The sequence below is a fragment of the Nipponia nippon genome, unplaced genomic scaffold (genome assembly GCF_047370975.1).
Source record: "Nipponia nippon isolate SJK-2023a ecotype South Korea unplaced genomic scaffold, ASM4737097v1 scaffold_1, whole genome shotgun sequence".
Taxonomy (NCBI): domain Eukaryota; kingdom Metazoa; phylum Chordata; class Aves; order Pelecaniformes; family Threskiornithidae; genus Nipponia; species Nipponia nippon.
This window is the reverse complement of record NW_028262290.1, coordinates 122,154,642-122,176,654: the sequence shown is the minus strand read 5'-3', so window position 1 is coordinate 122,176,654 and position 22,013 is coordinate 122,154,642. Positions and strand designations below refer to the sequence as shown.

The window sequence follows — 22,013 nt, the reverse complement described above, 5'->3', positions numbered from 1 at the left end:
GAGAAGAGGTACAGAAATTTGTCTGGATTTTTCTGTAAATAATTATCAACATGCACTGGCAGACTTTGCTGGAATGCACTAAACCACAGTAAAGAAAAAAAGTTGCCCTTTTCTATCTATATTTAAATTAGACCTTTGTTCAAAAGCCCATTTCAGATCAGAATTTTTTTTTGCTTAAACCAACATTGGAAGAGATGAACTATTTGAAAAAAAATCCCCCCAAATGAAAAAGAGGATTATCCAATTTTATTTTCTACCCAGTTTTGATTAAAACTCTCTGATAAAAACCCTCATATGCTATCCTATGTGATAAATTGATATACAAGCAGCATCTGCAGAAATCCTAAAAATACAAGCATCTTTCAATGCATATTAAATATCACAGACCAAACTCATCAGCCTTCCACTGTGAAATAATACAAGTACAGGTACCACAAGGTCCCACATGACAGTCTTTCATGCTGCCTTCTGCTCTTTTACTGCACTAGAAATACTCCTATGACAGGCTTTTTTTACAAAATTTATCATAAACGGATAAAACCGATGGTATTTTCATTCTGAATGTTACATCTACACACCCACAAACACACCAGTGGATTTTTAGTGTGGTTTTATGTAAGCAGTAATGTATACCCATTTACTAAATCTTACCATTGATTGGAGAAAGGAAAACAGATGTGTGTGTGGAGGAAATCTAAGTGTAGGAAGGAAGGAAAGCAGAACCAAATGTGAACTCCTGCATACAAAAGATGGTGGTAGCAAGTGGGGGGTGTAATATATGATGGAACACTGCTCGTAACTTAGTTTTAACATTCTTTTGGACTAGTAAATTCATTGCACTTACACCACTAAGATTCTTCAGCCATCTGCAAGCAAGCATAGGAATGTACGAATACAAGAATGGTAGGAAAGAACTACAATTAGAGAGAATGCGTGGATAAATCGGCAGATAACAAGCAGGAATATAGAGACACTTGAAGGACAAAAACTGAGAAGGAAGGAAAAGTAGAGTGGCTAGAGACTCTCTAGAGTCCCTAGAGACTGAGCTGGCCTGCTGAGCTCTGCAGCAGTGGGACTGCAGCTGCAAGATGAGTGGAGCATATGCTGGGTATGGCATGAAACAGCTGGAGACTGAAGAACAGAATGCACATATGAGGAAATGCCACCTTACTCAAATGCAGACACCCTGTCAATTATCCTCCTCAGTTCCTGTTTTCAAATTCATACTTGATTCCCCTGTTGAAGGTAACAGAAGAGGCAGGTGTGCCAGGAACCTTTGGAAATTAATGCTGGACAACAAAAAATTCAAAGACCAACAATTATGGATACTTTCCAAAGACTGGCTGTTAAAGATCTTCTATCTCAGCTTATCTCTAAAATGGAGATACAATATCTAGCTAGCTTACAGAAGATATCAAGTTGTTGGCAGCAAAGCTCTTTTCAGTACATAGGGTACTATAAAAGTGTTAAATACTATTATTGTTACTACTACTAAGAAAAAACAATAAAATATAGTCTTGACCAAAGGGCAGCACACTGTAATATTGTTACATCCTGCTTGAAAAAATATCTTTGTCAATGGTAATAAAAATAAATTATAAAAATGGAAACTTGTAATAAGTAATCTAAGAAGGGTGTGAGTGATATAAGAAATTGGCATTGGTTTGCCTGATTGCTTTTATGCTAAACAACTTAGGGATTGGGCTGAATGCTCTAGACTGTCATAAGATTCTCTGTTAAGGTTGATTTGTCCCAATCCATTGTTCTGTCAGAATTCGGTCATTTATGCATCTGTTGGGGAGAGAAATCAAATATTATAAACTCTCAAGGCAGTGATGTAACTCCTGTATTGTAATTTTTTCGGTTTGAAGCCAAAGACCACTTTGACATTGCAAATGTCTTTATTCCCTCCACAGGTGACCTTTCTTTACCTTACGCAACTTTGACTGGAATAAAGAATATGCTGGTTTGCCACTAGGCAGCATAGCTTGTGTGTACACATCCAAGCTGACTTAACTAACCTGTTTGGTGACTGACAAAAGTCCATCCCAAAGCAGGATCAATCTCAGTAAAGACTGTTAAAGCCTAAATACATCAAACAGCCTAAATGGAGCTCCAGGCCCCTGTCTGGCTACGCTATGCTTGGTACCCAAGCTAGCTGTTTTAAAGTCAGCTCAGATGTATCATGACGAGCTATAGCTGCACCGCTAAATTGCAGTGTAGATGTATGATATGAGAGATGACCGTAGATATTCATCAGCTTTAAAAATTAAAAAATGCTCAGGATGAGAGCAGGAAAGAGACAAAGACAAATTCTTAAAGGAAATAAGATTTTACTTTCTGGAAATTGCCATTTGGATGGAAAGCCCGATTGATGACAATTTAGTAATGTTTTTAGCATCTAATCACATTTGCTCAGGGTGGTTTTGGCTCCCACCCATGCTGGTTATCCAGTAAATTCCTAACTAGTGAAATACATGACATTTCCTCAGTCATCTGAAGCTTTGGTGGGAAGATTTCTCACAAGAAACTGATCCCAGTCCAAGAGGTTCTTCTCAGGAATGCCACACAAATTTTGAAGACTTCTATTTTTAGCTTCCTGGGCGACAAGCTTGCTCAGTTCCTTATTTTGCTCAGCGACTTCAACAAGCAAAAGTAGTAAAAGCCTCCTCAGGTGGGAGCACTATTTTCTTATGGATTCATTTTTACCTCACTTCATGTTTTTCCTTTCTTTAAGCAAAACACCCCCATGGGCATCCTACATATAAAACTAAAGTCCTTAGAAAGGAATGTAGACCAATGTCCAATCCAACTTATTTTAAAAGTCATTAAGTACTTAAAACATTTTAGCATGGGCATAAGTCCCATCAATATTTTTGGGAAGGGAGGGGAGCAAGACTGTTTGTTAAGGCCTTTATCATTATAGAGGGAAAACATCAGGAACTTGCTGTGCGTAATTAAGGGATGAAGGCTGTAAGAGCTTCAAATCCCTTTTTTCGTCATGAACTGATCTACAGCTACGTAGACAATCATGTTATTTCATTAAGATACAATTAATTAAGGAACTTAAGCCTGCCAAACTGTAACCATGAATTATTATTATCTAGTCTATTACCAAGACTAGAAATATTGGAAGTCCTTTACCTATTGGGATCCTAGCCATTCAGAAAATGAATAAAAGTTTTATTTAAAATCTTTAAATATTAAAGATTAGATATAATTTTTAAATTAGAATACTATCGTTAGTTTGATATGAACTGCTTTTGCAAGCTATATTTTTAGGCTTATTTACTTAAACTGACCTGTTTTCAGTTCCGAGATTGCTATTAATCATCCTCTCATTGTACACTCTTACACAGCTAGTCATTGTTATCACGTAAGTTGTCCCAAAGAGGTGACTGAATCATTGTATTTATGGGCAAATAGATGTGCTACAACGTTTTAGAACACTAGAAATTATTTCTATTGCATCTTCTAGCAGGAACAGTAAGAGTTTCATTAAAGGGCAAAACAAAATGAAAGTGAATGTTAGCTTTTTGTGCCTCTATAATGATGTTCTTTACTTGATCTTTAATCTTTTAGAGAGATTAAAAGAACAAGACCTGTGCAATTTGTTTCAATGATAACATTGTTAGTTCAGAAGGAATGCCTATAAAGATCTGCAGTGCTTTGCAGCAAGAATTATTAAGGACAGTAGCAAAGACATATAGTCATGAATTTAAAATAAAAAGATATAATTTACAAATCTCATTTTACTTACTCTTTTGTTTACCTGTCATTGCAATTAGCAGTACATTAAATGGCTGTGATAAGACGTCACGGTAATAGGAGAAGCTTTTTTTTTTTTTTTTTTTTTTAGTCGCGATGTATTCGAAAGAATTTGTTTCAATAGTATATCCTCTCTCACTCTTCAGGGGGGTCCCTTACTGCAACAAAATATATATGAAAACATAATTGCAAAACCTCAGCATTTGCTAAGGCACTTGGGTATATATAGCATTGGACTGGAAAATAATTTTTTTCTCTCTACCTAGCCCAGAAAACACCAGATAACAACTTGCTGTCCTTTAAAATATATCTATATCCATCTACCTATCTATATATGTATGCTAAATATAAAGTAAAATATAATGAAATAGTTTTGGATAAGTTGTTCAATAACTTCCTTAGGGAAGCAGTCAAAATCCTCCTATTTGCAGAGATATTTAAAACCAAATTGCATAAAGCACTGGAGAAGTTTATGGTAGAGAACCATCTTGCAGTGGCAAGGCGATGGACTACGTAACGTAATAGGTCTTTCCTATCTCTAGATTCCATGATTCATATAGTACATGAAGAGGACCAATGACTTTTTTTTTTTTTTTAAACAATAAAACAAATATTTCTTGACAACCACAGCATCTTATGAAAACCCTGTCCGTCATCTTTCTAGGAGATAATAAGGTTGAGAAGTCTGGCAAGTCCAGTAATCATTCTGAAATTGCAACAAAATAAAATAATTTAGATTTAAGTACCATTTCACAAGTACTGTATCATACTTACACTTCTAAAATATTACACTTTCTGATATGTTTACATTTGATCATGATCCAACACAACTTGCTCTATGCCCAGAGCAAAGTGAAACAGCAAACTCATACAGGTAAACAAAGGGTACGCAACAAGCATTTAAGCCCGAATTGAGCTGTAAGTCTACTAGTTAAGTTAGAGCAATACATATTGATCATATCACTGAGAATTCCTGAAAGGGCACAGTGGCCTGGAGCCTTCCCAGCCTAACTTGGGATATTTACCAAAATGCCTAAAATTAACATTGTCACCTTGAGCTCCACCTCCAGCCACTTATGAGAAAGCTGCTCTGCCATGCAATTCAGGCCACCTACAAGCCAAAAGAAAAAACAGACCAAACAGGGACCCTCAGTTATTGATCCCTGCCCCAACAGGGAGGGCAGTCTGAGACACTCCTTGGAGCCCAATTGCAAATCCTTCCTTGGAAACATTAGCAGATAACGCTCTGCATGACCCCAGCTACTCACCTATTACAGCAGAGAGCTGCGGCTGACCCCATAGTGATACGCAGCCCCAGCTATTGCTTTCTCCTGTCCACAGGGAACAGAAGGATCATATACCGGAACCATACAGGCATATAGGACAGAAAGAGCAGTAACCGGGCTGTGCACTGGCTATGCCTATCAGCTACTCTTTATTATAGTTGGGTGAGCCTTGAGTAACTTCGGGTTCCTCACACGCTCACCTCCCTCAGGATACATCCCATGCACCTTCTTGAAAGCATATACACCCCCGTCACCAAAATTGAAAATCTGAGATCCACTTCTGTGGGCTGATTCTTCCAAAACAAATTATGAATAATTCTTACTGACAACAGTGGCTTAACCCTGCTTGCAGAGTGATAATAGAGTTTCTTGAGCACAATGACAAGTATTATACTGGATTGGAGTAGGAGGGCAGGTGATGTCTCGCACTTTCTCTGCTTATGTAACAGTATGGAACAGTGCACAAATCCAGTCCTTAGGCTGTTGAAAAGTATCTTATTACTGTCCAGCATTTTATAAATTCTTAATAAAATAGTAACATCAATATATAGCATGACACACTTACCAAATGCAACTTTGGGGGAGGGAGGGAAGGGAAAGATATTTATGGCATGCTTCCTGCATATGGGTTGCTGAACAGCAGAATTATATTAAAACTGCATTCAAGGGAAATGTATACTAAGAAGTACATATAGAAAGCAAAAATATTTCCACCAAACCTGGGAACAATGCTCATATATTTAGATATATTTTTCTTTGCATGCATTAAATTCTCTAGGGACTTGATTCAGCAAATCACTTCTGCATAAGATCAGCTCTATGCACTTTAATGGGGCTACTCACATGCTTACAGAGAAATACTAGCTTAAGTGCTCAACTTAAGGCTTAGACATTTCAACAATTTTAAAATTACAGTCTTCAAATAAAACATGCCAAAATAGATTTTATAAAAATGGATCTTATAAAAATATTCCCAACTTGCAAGCAACTTTTCTCCCATCATCCAGAATCTGCAGGAATGTCCTCACCTCATCCATTGCTAGAGAGAATCCTCAAATCCGCCTCTTTGTTATAGCCAGACATATAACCAAACTACAAATGTCCAAGGCAACCTGATCTCTAGAGGGAGCACAGCAATTTTTTTTTTTTTTTAGATCACAACTCTTCTGTTAATTTTCCTAGAAAAAATGAAATTTGAAACAATACAGCTAGAAAACTGTTGAAGCAGTATACCCAGAAAACCATCAAAGACGCTTTCTTGATCCAATACCTAAACCAAAGTGCTTCTGCAAGAAGTTAACACTCTGATCCTGATTAACAGTCAGCAGCAGCATCTTCCTGGCTTCTAGGATGGACATGATACAAAGACACAAGTCTAACACACACATACGTCACCATAAATGTGCTTTGGCAGCATCTCACCTCCACCTAGACAGAAACCTTCACAGGAAAGCCTACATTTTTTCCCCCCTCTCATAGTCCCCATTCTTCTGTCATGAATTCAGCCCAGTCAGAATCCAAGCAACTCTATCTTCAAAAGAATTTGAAAACTCACAGCAAGAAATGCTTAACTCTATTACTGTAGGCAAGTTGCTTAGATTAACCAGGTAGCTAAGCACCAAGAATGCTCCTGCTGATTAGGATTCCATATGTGCTCCTTAAGGCACAGGCATTTTCCTTTTCCCTCCACCACAGTCACAGAATAAAAGTTTAGGATTTAAAATACTTCTTACATCTCTCTACAACTGAAGTAAAGTCTTCCACAACTATCACCATAGGTTTCTTCCTTTCTGCTTCAGGTATTACAGTCAGTCATCACTTGCAACACAGATGAAGTGCAGGAAATTTAGGACTATTTAGTATTAATGGATTAAGGATAGAAGTTCATCTCCCATCAAACCAAGACATCTGTCAATCTGCAATACTCTTCAGAGCCCTATGAAACCTAGATTTTATTAGTTTTAGGGACAGACATTCAAAACCGTCTAAAAAGTAAAACACACTATTGCATCCTTGCAGTTCTTTCACTCTATGTGTAAACTCTATTCATCAGCAGACAGGACGGGGGAAGCTCCTTGCTCACAGTAGGAGACCCTGCACTAGACCAGGAACATAAACATTGCAACACAATAGCTGTTTTGAGTCCTTTTCAATTTTTATACCCTAAAAAGTTTTCCACTGAAGATGTATTTCTCCATAGTCAATCTAAGGTCATTGGTATTGGGCTTCCTTTTGCAAACTCCTTATAGGCAGCCATGATGGGGATCCACTGACCACAGTTTGAAATGTGTAAACAGCGTTGTTACCAAAAGAACTGGCCCCTATGTGTCTATTCCTCCAGTGGGAAAAAGCTCTGCAATATGTAAGTTAGGCCTAAGAAACTGTGTTTTTCCAAAAATTCAGAGTTGACTAGATACATGGGTGAAAACACCCAGTGTTTGTTTGCTCATGACATATAGACAATGATGAGCGTGTTTCAAACACTTAACATCTCAACTCTGCTGCTGGTCTATTATTTGTAACTCTAGAGCACTTCTGAAGCCTTGCAGATGCCTGAAAATAAGGACTATATAAGCACAGGAAAGGAGGCAATGCTAATAACTATGTACTAAGAGGCTTAGAAGAGCCATAATACTGTTCTGGCCAATTTAAATAGTCATTCTTTCCTTATTAACATAAAGCCTCTCCACGTTCAGTTTCTCAATTAAACAAGAGGTGAAGTGGTTTACATAGCAGTGCTTTAGTGAGGTGGAATCTAATTACAGTTAATCTCCCAATATACAAAAGGGTAGCTTCCCAACAGTTAATAAAAAGTGATGGTTAGGAAAGATGAGAGTACTGCTTCCAAAATGAACTTAAGACAAAGCACAAGAATGTCTAATTACCAAATTAAAAACCTGTATTGAGAGGTATTCATTTCTCAATTAACACAATATGATTATATCTCTCATCCTGGAAGAAAGGAAAGCTTACCGTATACATTTCTTACAGCCTTACCTTGCACTAGTGTTTAGGAAGCTTAACGCTACTACTTCCTCACCAAGAAACTAGGTGACATGGTATTGGCTGTATCAGTAAAAGGATAATACTACTATATGGAGACAGAGGAACTAAAATATTGATATTTCATTTTTTAATCCTACTGGGGATCTGTCCTTCTTCAGATTGTTCTAATATGTGACAGAGAAAACTCTTTGCCATCATAAATTAATATGATTCAGGATTGCACACCTAAAAGCACTCAGAGTTTGACCTTGCATTTCCAAATCTTTAGGAGTCTCTATAGTACTCCAAAACATAATTGTATTATACTGACAGACAATTCTTATAATACTCTGGAGGATCTGGCTGATCTTCAGAAGCATATCTCTATCTCAACTAAAATATAGAATGAAGTAAAAGATGGTCAGTCTTTGTACTTAATATTCAGAGCTTTCCTACTTTCCAGCTGTGAGAACCAGTGGAGACTGTACTAATAAAAATTTTCTCCTATCATGTTAGAAGAAACCACATAAAACTTTTACTTGACAGTTCAGCTTAGGACAGTGCACACTAAGCTACAGGCCACAGTAGGGTGGAGGGACTACAATGAGATGACACTGCATTTTTCTCAAGCCTGACAAAATTAACCTGATGTTGTTAAAAAAAGCATTTGAACACTGCCTTCTCCTCGTTGTTACCTAGCACAATGAGTTAATGAAGAAAACAAGAAAGTCACAGACTAATACAAGTCGCTTTTCTCTCCAGAAGAAGGATAATTGTTGTAGAAATAAGAAAAGATTACCACGCCTAATAATTCAAATGCCAGTAATTAACAGCTCAATAAAAATTGCCTAGGATTTCCACACAAATCTTACCATCTGCCTGCAATAAAAAATATGGACTGTATCTGTGCTTCAGGTGGAAGTCACATGAAGGAGATGTAAGTAGAACCGACTCAGGAAATTGAAGAACCTTGTATGCCAAGATAATGGGGGTATTTTCTTCAAAAAAAGAGGCCCATTATCTTGGAAATTCCTGAATTTATTCTTGAAATTAATAAGATTGTGTCAAAAGAAAAAGTTGTGTGACTCCATAAATACATACGGCCTCCAAGCATAACATTGAATGTGTGATGTGGCATAAACAAGAATAGCGTGTAATAAAAAGACCTTTGAGTAAACTAAAAAACATCTGGCAGCCCGCAAAAAGATATCGTGGTGCAGGTATCTTGGTTGCATTCCCTATCCAGCTTGCCTGTGTGGACTTGGAAACCTGTATTGGGTGTATGTAGCAAGATTTTGGTAGTGGGAAGACTGCAGGGGCAGCCTCTGTGGGAAGAAGTCAGGGACTGCCCTATGCTGGACACAAATGGTTCCAGGCAGCTCCACAACAGACCCACCGCAGGTCAAAGCTGAGCCCATCAACCAAGTTAGTGGCACTTTTATGAGAACATATCTAAGAAAGAGAAGAAAACACCAGCTAGAGAGAGGAGGAAGGAACAAAAAGAGGTTGAAACAACAGAGGGAACACCAAGGTCAGAAGAGAAGGAGGAGGAAGGGGAGGAAGTGCTCCATGACAGACACTCCCTGCAGCCTGTGAGACACTAACTTTATACCATGCACTTGGAAGACTGCAACTACACTCACAAAATACATCTCTCTCAAATTAATGTTGATAAGCTCTTTATGACATTGTGTGTCTGTTAGATGACAGAGGACAAGAGCAAGCAGGGAAGCTGCCATACAGGTTGGATGCCGGTGCCACCCTGGTGTGTCCGTCGATGTCCATCCCCCCCCCCCCCCCCGTTAATGCATCTCTGACACAGTAGGTTACGGGACTGAAAAGGCTCTCAGGATGAATCCTGAATACTGAACGTAACGTTCCACACTTTAGGCATCAGTACAGGGAACAGCTGGAAGATTTGTCCATCTCTCACCCATATGATTTTGAAGGTCAACAGTTTGGCTGTTCCTACTGTGTGATCTCCGTGGCACAAAGAAGCTAAAGCAACACTGAACATAGTCCTTTGTGCATAACCAATGTGCATTTGTTCTAGCTCAGGAAAGAGCAATATTGACCTTAAGAGTTATCACACAGCTCTCAGCAACTTTGGCTGGTCTCATGCAACACTGGCTCCATGCAAAAATGAGGCATAAGGTCAACAAGGTGGAAGAAGGGAGGGGGCAGGCAGGCTGTATGCATGTGCCAGGGGAACAGAGTTGTTAAATCAGCATTTGTAATAGTCACGTAATAGTCACATAAAATACCCAATATGTCCTGCAAGTGTCTGCCTTGAACAGTGGCTTGGGTGCTTTGGCCGGAGAGTCTATCCTCTGGTCTTGTTTTTGCAGCAGCACTTCTTATATAGTCAAATAAGAAAAGAATCTTTATTTTTGCCTCAGATTTATGTGCCTGCTTTCCTTTAGCAATTAGAAATTCTCTTTTAGGAAATTAATTTGAAATACTAACTGGGCTTTTAAGTCTGGGAGCACGTATCAGTAACTGACATAAAGTATCAATAGGGATTTCAGTGTCCTAAGACCTACAGAAGTGGAAAAAATATTTAAAGGAGGGATGCATAAAAAGAGCATTTAGCAGTAAGGATTAATTATTGTGGGATCAGTTTCCTCAGGATAGGATTTTAAACGTTAAGATTCATTGTTCCAGATACATCTACGATAAAAAAAAAAAAAAAAACAATCAAAAACACATGCCATAAATTCAACTGGATAACAATAAATCTGAGATTCGAGTGCTACAGTCATTTACAAAAAGAGATTCCTGTGGTAAGAACTGAAGGCCTACAGATTAGCTATCACAGAACATAGGGTCTCAGTTCACATGTGGACAGAAGTCATTAAAAGCCTTTTAGTAACTTTTCTGCAACACAGCAGTTTTTCCACTTCTGAAGCCTCTAATCATTTGATGCCACTGCGGCAGCCAAAAAAATTTAAGTCATATAAAGTCATAAAGTAGTCATTGCTGAATTCTCTTCTCGACAATGATGGAGTCCTCACTTCAGATCTATATGTGAGGATGGGTTGAAATTACACTATCCCAAAGCACCCATAAGCTCTTGTTTTGTATTGCATCGTGCATTTTGGCACAGTTCATTCCACAACAAAATGACTTAAATTCTTTTGCAATTCTGATGCAGTTATTAATGCAGCAGTTGACTAGAAGAGTATCTACAGTCTAGAAAACAGCAAGGAGACAATTACTCTGAATCGCTAGCAACAGAAAAGCACTAGAAAAAATCCTTTGTAAAATAACTTATCTTTCCTCAAGGCTATGCACATTTAGACTACAAACCCAATTATGGAAAGATACTGCACAGTACTTAGAGAAATTTTCAAGCATGGGGAATTCTTTGCTGATATCATACTACACGATCTTCAATTTTTTTCCTACTGAATTAGTTAATGCACTGAAGTGTCTTTGATACTGTAGAGGAACTTTCCAACTTAAACAACTTGCTCGAATTTATCAGCCAAACTAAAATCAGAAGAGTTAAGCTTTGATGAACTATGGTAATAGTTTACAGACAATGTGCAAACAATACCCTCTTCCCCTTCCCCTACATTCAATTGCTACCAGGAACTGTGTGGAATCTTCTGGAGAGGGAGGCGATGAAGGGTGAATACAACTCAAGGGTGATCAAAATCCTACCAACAGAAAACTCCCACCGATTTCAACAGGCTTTAAACAACAACATAAAAATAATTTTCTTTCCTCTCTGTTCTTTGCTGTTTCCACACGTCTTACTCTGATGCTGTAACATGCAGCTGGTGTTACAGCTAACCACAGAATGCCTCGTTCCTGTATTCTGGTCTCCCCTCTCGCTTCAATCTAGTGACAAAATTCACCTTAATTGCAACTAAGCAGCAACAGATCCCATATATTTAAAATGGATATATCTCTCACTCCACTCCCCAGCGTTTAGCTTTACCCTCCAGCTAGTTCCCTTAGCAGCTTTGTTGTTCCAACAGAGTATTTTAATAAGACCCAGTATCTACAACTTCTGGGGACTTAGCATTTACATGCTAAACATCACTCTTCAGCTATTTGAAGGGCCATTTAGTGATGTCCCTGAAGAAAACGGCCTTTTCCAAAATTTTATTTTTTGCTGATCATTCCCAAGGCAGCACATTCCTCCTTACCAGAAGGAAAAAAAAAAAAAAAAAAAAAAGTTTTGCAAAAACACTTGGCTGCAGCATTTCCCAAGAAGCAGCAAGTTCTGGTTAAGATGCCTGCAAACACTAGAGATGACAAAACACAACACTTCAAGAAAGGTCCTTCAGAGGTCCACAGGTTTTAAATGTTGCACAGCACTTACGCATGTGGGTAAGAATATACACATGTATAATGGTGAGCATGGTATTTTTTATTTATTTAAAGAAGGGCCCAGAGTGTGCCCCTTCCTCAGTTTTTCTAACAATGGATGGGGACTTTGCAGAGCTGGTACCAGCCCACCAGAGGGAAAAGCCCCATTTCTTCACAAGAAGTGAAGACAAGGTTGATACAAAAGGTGCGGGCAGCAGAATATGCCAGGGGTTGGCTAGGGAGAGAAAAAAGCATTGTGATTCCTGGCAGGTCTGTGCATGCAAACCAGAGTGATTTCTACCACTGTGCGGGTCATGGGAAAGGGAAATTACGTAGGATAATTAAGAGAGGAGAAGAAGAGGAGGAACATCAACACGTGTTTAAATTATTGGAAAGGAAGAGGAGAAATCACCAGTACAACACCATCAGGAGTAAGTTAAGTTTCTACTGTTATTGACTTAAATGCTAGATGAAGGCCTTGTCTAAACACAACAGTTGCACCATTTTAATTCAAATCAATTAAAAACCTCCTTATAAATTCAAATCAATTAAAAACCTCCTTATAGTTACACAGATGCAAAGCTCTTCGCGGTGCAAAGCTTTTTGCAGACAATCTTGTATCAGTTTGCAACTGGCTTAAGTGATTTACACGTGTCCACAACAAAGGGTTCCACCTGCTTAATTAAATTGATTTTAAAATTATTTTAAACTCATGCCATTTTGTCTCTATGGAGACTAATAGATAGTTATTTTTTAAATGCATTAAACTTCAGATTCTCAAGGATAATCATGTGCAATAGTATTATGTTTTGTCTCATTTAAACACTGTCATACATTTGTAAACGGTGATCATTTGAGCACATAGGTGAAAACAAGCATCCTCCACGAGATCAAGTTATGCTCAACTGTCCTACTTACATTGCAATATCCTTCAATTTAGGAAGTATTGTATCGTTAATTTCTAAAGGCATCCTCAAAAAATCTTAACACCAAACTTAATAACTTGTTCATCTGCAGGACCACAAAGTTGGAAGGACTGTTTAAGAGACTTCTTTATTCAACTCAAACCTGCGCTGCTCTTCAAATGGCTTTCCAAACCAAGGTACCTACCCCTGTTAATAAACACTGCTGAATTGTTGCCAGTAAAGTTTGGTGAAAAGTATGAATTGTTCCCACCATCAGTTTGTACTTCTGATTAATAATTTATTACCTGGATGCACCCATGTGCAGTTTTTTCTGCACAAATTTTGTTTGCCGTTCTTTCAATAGCAGACTGAACATCAGTGACACATGGTAGCTGTGTTGAAGAATGAGGAGCTCTCATCTGACATTTTCCTGTACGCAGCTCCACAACTTTCAAGATGCTCTGGTTTGTACAAGCGTAACATGAATTCTGCACTTGGCATTATCCCCTGAATAATTCCATTATTAAGGAAGCTTGAAAATGAAATAAGATTTTTTTTTTTTCCTTAAGGCATTTGGCTATTATTTTGCATGCTTAGAATAGGAAACTGATTTTCTATATGCAAAATGGTTCACAATCACTACGCAAAGTCAACTCAGTCAATAATGTGAACATTTTTGTGGGTTTTTGTGTTCAAAGAAAACACCGCCACACACAGTGGAACAAATCAAACCAAATTACCTTAAAACAAATGGAAGAACACAAGAGGACAGGAGAGGAAAAAAGGGTGGTGGTGGGGAAGAGATTAAAAACCTCTTTCCTCATCAAGCTATTAGTATGGGTTGAATGCAGTTTTCAGTAGACATGTTTTGCATCTCCTCTACAAAAATGTACTTTCCATTGCTGTCATGGCAGTATAGTATCAAAATCACTGAATCCTTCCATCTAACTACAGGAATCTATGAATTTCCATGTGTGCATTTGTTTGATCAATTTTATTGTAAGGCTACTAAATCTTATGTCATACAAAAATTCAAACAATATATTTACAGAAACATTAATAAAAGCTTTTACTAGAACTGTGCTTTTGCTGCCACTAAATTTCATTGCCCAAGCTCTGAGGTATTCAAAAGTACAGACTTTTGAACGGTTTGAAAATGAATAGGCAACAATATCATTTGTTACCAACGACAAAGAAACACTTTACCATTAGTCAGCATTCAAATAAATCACATTCTGTCTGGGCTTGTCTATGCTCAAAAAATTGTCTGATTTAACTCTGTCAGTATAGTCAGAATGATATAACCTCCCTGTTGGATGTAAAAGTTATAGCACTGAAATTTAAAGTAAACACCATATAACCTTATCCACACCATGATCTGCAATAATTTTTAAATAAACCTGATTCCCAGTCAAGGAAAGTTAACATTGATAATACATTCTACATTTAAAAAAAAGTTCTGATATACACATTTTTTTCCAGCTGATATGCACCATCAGTCCTTTTTGGCTCCTTAAAATCTAGAAAAATGGTTGGGGCCAGGCAAGAGGAAAAGACAAAGGTATTCTAGGTACACTACCATTTAAAGCAGCTCCTCTACTGCATTATTAAGCTTGAACTGATGTTACCAAAAGACAGGATCCCAACTGTGAGAATGGAAATACCACATTGCCATTTCAGAAAAGTAGACCAGGACTGAGCCTGTTGTAAAGTCAGGCAATGCATGTTAGAAAACATTTCACAGTTGCAAATTTCTAGTCACATTTGCTCTTTCTTCATGAGCCAATTAAAAAAAAAAAAATCCTTCACTCGAAATGCCAGTTGGTCAGCTCATTAAAAAAGCCTCACTGACAACACTAGAAAAGGGGCAAATGTCTAACTTGGTTTATCTTGAACATATTATCGGCCTATTTTAACAAGAAAGAACACAGTATTAAAAAGCAAACAAACAAACCCGCCAAACAAAAAACATAGCCTTTTAAAGCTAGATTCAGCAAAACTGAACCTTAAAATTTTCTGGAAGTTTTCCTAAGCCTTATTCTAAAAGAATACACAAAATGAAGTCCTTTAGAAGCAACAGTATATCAAAGTGCTCATCTTAAAACATGCACACACCTTACGATACAATAACTCTGCTTTCAAACCTGGTGATGAAGTCACAGCTGTTAAATAATGCAAGGATTGAGGAAAAATAGTTCAATTAATTACAAATTGTTAAACAGAGCTTTCCAGTAAAAGAACATCTTTAATAGAAAGGCTTCCACTTTGTTTACAGTGAAACGTATCATTTTCTTCCTCTGGCAAATAAAATAAAGCCAGAGACAATAGCAAGGACTAATTAGAATGATATTAGCCACCTAAGGCCCAGTGTAGTCGCCATCGATATTAGTGAAATTGAACTGCAAATCCTCAGGACCTCTGAAGAGCCATGTTTGTGTATCAAAGGGAACGCCTGGAGCTCAAACAACAAAACCCAAGCTATTTAATTTCAAAAACACAGCCCTACATAAAAGTCACAAAATTAGTTGTTGGTGTGAACAGTGCAAACAATCATGTATTTGGGGGTTTCGCCTGTGCTTAGTATCATACTTTTTCTAAAAGCAGGCAGTCTCCTGCCATCTCAGAGTAGAATGAAGGTCAGCAGGACCATTCAAAAAGCATGACTGCAAAACTTCACTAGCTTTCCATTTTCTTCACGTGGTCGTTATAACTGCAGGTGTCAGAAAATATCTGATGAAGTTACAAGACTCGCAAACAGCATTTCATTATGAAAACTTCTGAAAGAGAAGTCACTTAAAAAAAAGGCAAGGCTTCCATTTGCCAGTTTCTGTACCAGACTGAAAGTGCTCCCAGCAGAGGCAGGTGGCTACAGCGGGGCACGGGCAGCAAGCCCTCCCAGAGCTCGGCCAGGCCTTGCCTCCAGCTACTCCTCCTAGCTGCCTGAGGGCCAAGCTCTGGCACAACGCTTGCTGCAGCCAACACGATTTCCGCAGGGGTAATTAAACACTTGAAACAAACGGCTCAAAGGTGCGTGAGCCCCGAGGAGGCACACCATCGAAGAGTAAGCTCCTACCATGCAAGACAAGCAAAAGCAGGCTCGAGGACTGAGAGGCGGGTGTGCGGTGCTCAACGCCAGCCCAGGGCCCCCTCGGGGGAGAGAGGTGAGCCCCCGGGGCTCCCTGGGGACGCCTGGCGCCGCTGCTGCCTCCCGCCACACAGGCACACCCCGCCCCGAGAGGCGCCACACAGCTCCCCTGACAAGCAAGGAGCGTCAAAACCCTTGCGACCGTTGCCGGAGCCGTTACAACCGTTGGCGCAGCCCCTCCCGCGCTCAGGGGCCGGGGTACGCCCCCACCCCGCGGACTGCGACTCCCAGCAGGCGCCGCGCCGCGCAGCTCGGGCGCCCCCGCGCAGCGCACGCCGGGAGCGGTGCCGCCCCGCCGGCCCACACGCACTGCAACGCCCTGGCACGGCGCCGGGGGCGATCGCTACTCCCGAGGGCGCCCACGTGACTCACACGCCTCGCTCCGATTGGAGAAAACCGCCGCCAGTCACCTCCGCCCCTCTTTTAGGGCCCCCCCAATGGCTGGCAGTGAGCGCAACCCACGCCAAGCGCGCTGCCACGCCTTCACCCCCACCGCCCCCATTGGCTGCCTGGGCTCGCCCCGCCCCTTTTAAATACCTGTCGCTCTGTGACAGGTCGTCACGAAGTTCCTGTTAGAAGGGCTACCGCGAGGATTGGTCCCTCCCCCCCGCCATCCTCCCCTTCTCCTCAGAGCCCCGCCCCTCCCCCCGTAGCTCCTCCCGTGCTGGAGGGCGGCAATGTCAAACCGCTCGCTCGCCGGGACTCGAGCCACGAGCCCTCGCGCCCGCCCGCCCCCTCCCCCCCGCTCCCGCCTGGGTCCGCGTGCGCGCGCGCGGGGCGGCCACAAGCCCCCGGCGCCGGCCGCGCGCCTGCGGCTCTCCCGCTCGGCCCTCAGCCTGCGCGCGCGCGGCCGCCGGCCCCGCCCCCCGCCTCGAGCCCGGCCCTCGGCCGCTCGGCTCCTCCCCCTCTCCGTCACTGGCTCCGCCCCCGGGCTCGCGCGCCGCACCGGCTTCCCCCCCTCCCTCCGCCCCGCCCGCCCGCCCCGCGCCGCACTGGGATGGTGACGGCGGCGGCGGGAGGCAGAGCCCGGTTGAGCGAGGCGGCGGCGGCGGGGAGTCAGTGAGGACCGCGGAGGGAGGGGGCGGGCTCCGCCCCTCCCCTGCCGAGCCTCCCTCCCCCTGCCCTTCCTCCCGCTCCCTCCCCCACCCCTCCTCCGCCTCCTCCCCGCACGCGCCAGGCGGAGAGGCTGCGAGGGAGCCCCGGGTACAACATGGCGGAGCACTCGGCCCCCGACAACAAGCACAAACCCGCCGCCAACTCCGTGGCGCTGCTCAACAGCCGCGCCGGGGCGGGCGGCGGCGGCGCGGCGGCGGCGGCTGCCGGCGGCCCCCCGGCGGGCGGAGGCGGCCTGTCGGGGGGCCTGTCGCAGCCGGCGGGCTGGCAGTCGCTCCTCTCCTTCACCATCCTCTTCCTGGCCTGGCTGGCCGGCTTCAGCTCCCGGCTCTTCGCCGTCATCCGCTTCGAGAGCATCATCCACGAGTTCGACCCCTGGTGAGTCCCCGCCGCCGCCGGACGGGACGGGACGGGGCGGCGGGAAAGCCGCCCCCTCACGGGGCGCGCCTCAGGCGGGCGCCGCGCCGTGAGCCGCCGCGGCGGCGGCGGCGGAGGTGGTGGGGCGCCCCGCAGGCTTCCCCCGCCGCGGCCGCGGGGCCGGCGGGAGGCCCCCGCCGCCCGCCCCCCGCTCCGCCACTTGGCGAAGTTGCGCCCTGCCTGTTCCCCCGGCCGCCGGGCGGAGGGAGCCGAGAGCCGCGGCCGCCCTGGGAGGGAAGGGGGGAGGGAGGGAGGGAGGGGGGGAGGCGGTGCGGCCGGGACACGCGGTGGCAGGTCGGAGGGAGCCCGAGGGGTCGCGGTGCGCGGGGACAGGCGTGAGGCGCCGCCGCGGGGCAGCGGCCGGCGGGGAAGGGGAGCGCCGGGAGCGGGCGGCGGTGCCGGGCACTTTGGTGTCCCCGCAGGGCGGGAGGGAGGGCGGCGGCGGCGGCGGAGACCTCGGGGACGGGGAGGCGGCCGTTCCCCCGGATCCGGCGGAGTTGTGCGGGATGGGCGCGGCGGAGTTGCGGCAGGACTCTGCGCCGCGCTGCCAAGGGGCGCGGGGAAAGTTGTGTCAGGGAAGCGGGGTGCCAGGCGGGAACGGGGGGCTCCGGTGACGGCCCTCGTAACGAAACAGTTGTATCAGAGGTGACCGACGGCCGGGTCCGGGTCCTTCTGTCGCGGCTTGGCTGCTCGGAGCGGTCTTTCCTAAGCCCTTCTCGGCCGGAGAGGGAGGAGGGCGAGGAATGCGCTGCAGGAGGTAATCTTCGTGAAAGTGACTTGAGGGATTACAGTGAAATGGGTGACATTGATTTACTGCCAGGTGTTTCAAAGCTGCGTTTCTGAGCCCAAGGACTTTTGCTGTTTCCCACGCATCTTGATTTTTCTAAAGATTGCTTTCCCTCCTGTAGAAGCTGTCTGTTCTTTTCCCTGTTGGAGAGGACTGAAACCATTTTATGTATAAGATCAAGAAATGCTGCACTCGTTCCTTGCAGGAAGGCGAAGCGAAAGATGACAGGACTTGTGGGGCAGTTTTTTTAATGTAAAAACGTGACAATGAATTTTTATATGAGTAGCTACTTCATCCTAGGAATCCGTGGGGTTTTTTTTACAGCTTTAACTAGGGTAAGCGGCAGATGACTTCAGAATAATGAATTCTCTGTTTTTAATTTAAAATTTTATGTCTCGAGTCTTATTGTTAATCGCACGAAGGAAGGAGATGCTTCGTTTTGAAATGCACGGTAGATGCTCTGCGTTAAACTTAATCTAAAATTGTCACTAAAATTGTACTTATCTACAAAGCATGCACTCCACTTTCATAGTTTCAAAAGCACAACTTCCTCTTTTCTGGTTGGTTTTTACCCCCCTCGCTCCCCCCTCAATGTAATTCATTCACAAATCATGGCTCAGAATAGTGGATAGAGAACAAGGAATTGCTTTGTTTTTAAATACTGTCTGAAGTAATACACATTTTGTGATGTGAAAGCCAAATATCTCAAAATATCTTCAAAACATCAAGTAATTGCCCATAATTTAAGTGTTTTTCTGCAAGCACAAATGAATGGAAGGAATGCAAACTTTCAATTAATAAAGTTAACAACGTGGGGAGCACAGTTAAACACATCTGCAATAAGGCTATGAACCCAGGGTTGTACGCTATGGAGTAGTTCTCAGGTTCTTCTCATCTAAATTTAAGCAAAAAGACTTTTCTATCATGGAGGAAACTTCTTTTATTAAGCATACGACCTACATTTTTTTACAACTTCATCTGATTTTTATAATCATCCTTGTTAGATAAATAGAAATATTACAGGGTTGAATTGCATAACTTTTGTTGTTAAGCCTTGAAGGACATAAAAAAAGGAGTTAAGTTCATAGCCATGGTACGGTTGTAAAGATAAACTTATGGTTTAAGCAATGTGTAAGTTGATGCAAAGTCGTCTTCCTGAGTATACAAACAGAAGGCATTGCTGCCTATGCTGCTGTATGTACCTTTGCTAATTAGAGAATAGATGGAGTTGACAAAACTCATTGATTTTAATGCAGGTCTGTGAGAAGCAGCTGAAATGTCAAGAATCATGCCAGTGTCATGTTGCTGCATGCCAGAAATGGTAGAGGCAAATGCACTTAAGTTAATTAGTAGGAAAGAGAACCTAAAATGGTAGAAACTGTGGAAAAACAAAGGGCTTTCTCTATTGCAGCAGCAATATTGGTGGAAAGAGGGAAAAATTATGTTGCTTCTAAATACTTTTGAGTAGCTCGGTAGAAATGGTTTTTCACAGTTATAAGGGTCTTACAAGTCTGAATCTAATGTGGAAAAGGAGCTTATGAAAAGAGATTAGAAGCAGTGCTCTATTACTATTTTTTTTTAAGCACTTCTTTAGCAGCTTGTCCAGGTAAACTGGATTTTTTAATTTTTTTTTTTTTCCAGGACAGTGGCCATAGTCTTTGCTGGTGGAACAGTTCCATAGTTTTTTCCATTCCTTTGGCTTTTTCTGTCAAGCTTGCATAGGATATCTTGCAATGTCTTGATGTGTCACCTATTCTCTAGTATTCATTTGGTGATCAAGAGAGGAAGCTGAGGTGTATTTGATAAAATGAGGAGCATTAGGCAAATCTATTATTCTTTTGAATAGAACAATATTGTTGCCTCTGAGGTGTAGAAAGCTTTCTCACTTACTTAGGAATACAGTTTTCTGGTATGGACATAGTAAGTGTAGGAGATCTGGGGTAGGAAGAAAGGAAGATTTGCCTTGGGTTTTCTGCATGTTAATTGAATCAGATACTACTTTTTTCTAACATCCCTTTGAAGCTGCATTTCTGACAGTAAATTTAGGTTTTGATTCGGGGGCGGGAGGTTTGCTTGTTTTGTAAAATTAGCCTCTGAGACTTACTCCAGTTGGCATTTCTTCCAGAAATAACCCAAATGTAGTACAATAGGCCAAGGCCGTAGAAAGAGGACACCTTTTGCTTTTGATCTCTGTTATAATACAATGCCTGTGTGAGGAAAAAACAAACTGGTATTTTGAGGTAACCACACTGTCACTTACAAACTTGTAACCTGTCCGTCATTACTAGGATTACTGGGTTTTTTTCCACGCTGAATACCTCTTTCTATAGTATTGACACTTTATTTTGATTTATTTCTCATGTCTTGTTTACTTTCGATACTTGAGCTGGTCCAGAGACTCTGAAAAAGGCATGTAATTTTTGGCAGCTCCTAGGTCAGGTGAGCCGATACGTGAAGTCAGTCAGCATTGACTTTAAGCTGTGCTATTGACAGGCCTCCGGCATTTAACTTCAGGATTTCATTGTCAGGCCAAGAACTTGAAACATGGACAGTGATGGTACATTGGGATGGACAGGTTTCATGTCTGAAACTTGGTTCATCTCTTGGCTGGTTTGGTAGCTGAGTGGACCAAGAGCATAATTTCTGTGCTACATACACACATGCACAGTGAGAGCTTTTCATGAAAGTACAACAGCGTGTTTAACTCAGTTGTCAAGCGAGGTCGTTCTTTCTGTCAGATGTTGCCTTAAATGCCAGCACGGCTGCTGAACCAAGGCAACCAAAATTATGGAGTCCTTGGACAGGGACTACTTTCTGTGCACTGGTTTGTCTAAAGTACAGCTCCAGCATGCCCGTATGCTATTTCATTTGGCTGCTCGTATCATATATAGCTCTATATATGTACTAATTTATATATGTGTGTGTATGTATGTATCCCTGTAAGGTAGGTATATCTAGCAAGACCGTTGCATCCTGATCCTGCTACTAACTAAAACAGTAACAACCTTTGGCACATCAGTAGTCTTCAGGGAGTGCTATCAAAATAGTAACGTTCATTCTGTTTGCACAGTTCTTACCGTTAAGTCACACATGTGAGAACTGTATCTGAATCATTAATCATATCCTATGTCATTAGATCCAACTTTTGTCCTTCCCTGAGAATTTTAACAGCTTGCTAAACACCAGATTAACACCGGTTACCTTAGGAGTGAAAGTGCTGGGTTAAGCTGGAATGCAGAAGCTCTTGGGTCTGAGCACGAGACCCTCTCTGTACCAGCTTGCATGTG

The 22,013-nt window shown here is 42.3% G+C and overlaps 1 protein-coding gene across 1 annotated transcript in view; it reads left to right on the top strand.

Moving 5' to 3' along the window:
• The first annotated feature begins 17,376 nt into the window (after nucleotides 1–17,376).
• Nucleotides 17,377–22,013, top strand: part of STT3B (STT3 oligosaccharyltransferase complex catalytic subunit B) — a 53,903-nt gene continuing 49,266 nt past the window's right edge. Inside the window, exon 1 of the mRNA XM_087770810.1 lies at nucleotides 17,377–17,900. Within this exon, the coding sequence (XP_087626936.1) occupies nucleotides 17,620–17,900 (281 nt within the window). The 5' untranslated portion in view covers nucleotides 17,377–17,619. The remainder of the gene's footprint in view (nucleotides 17,901–22,013) is intronic.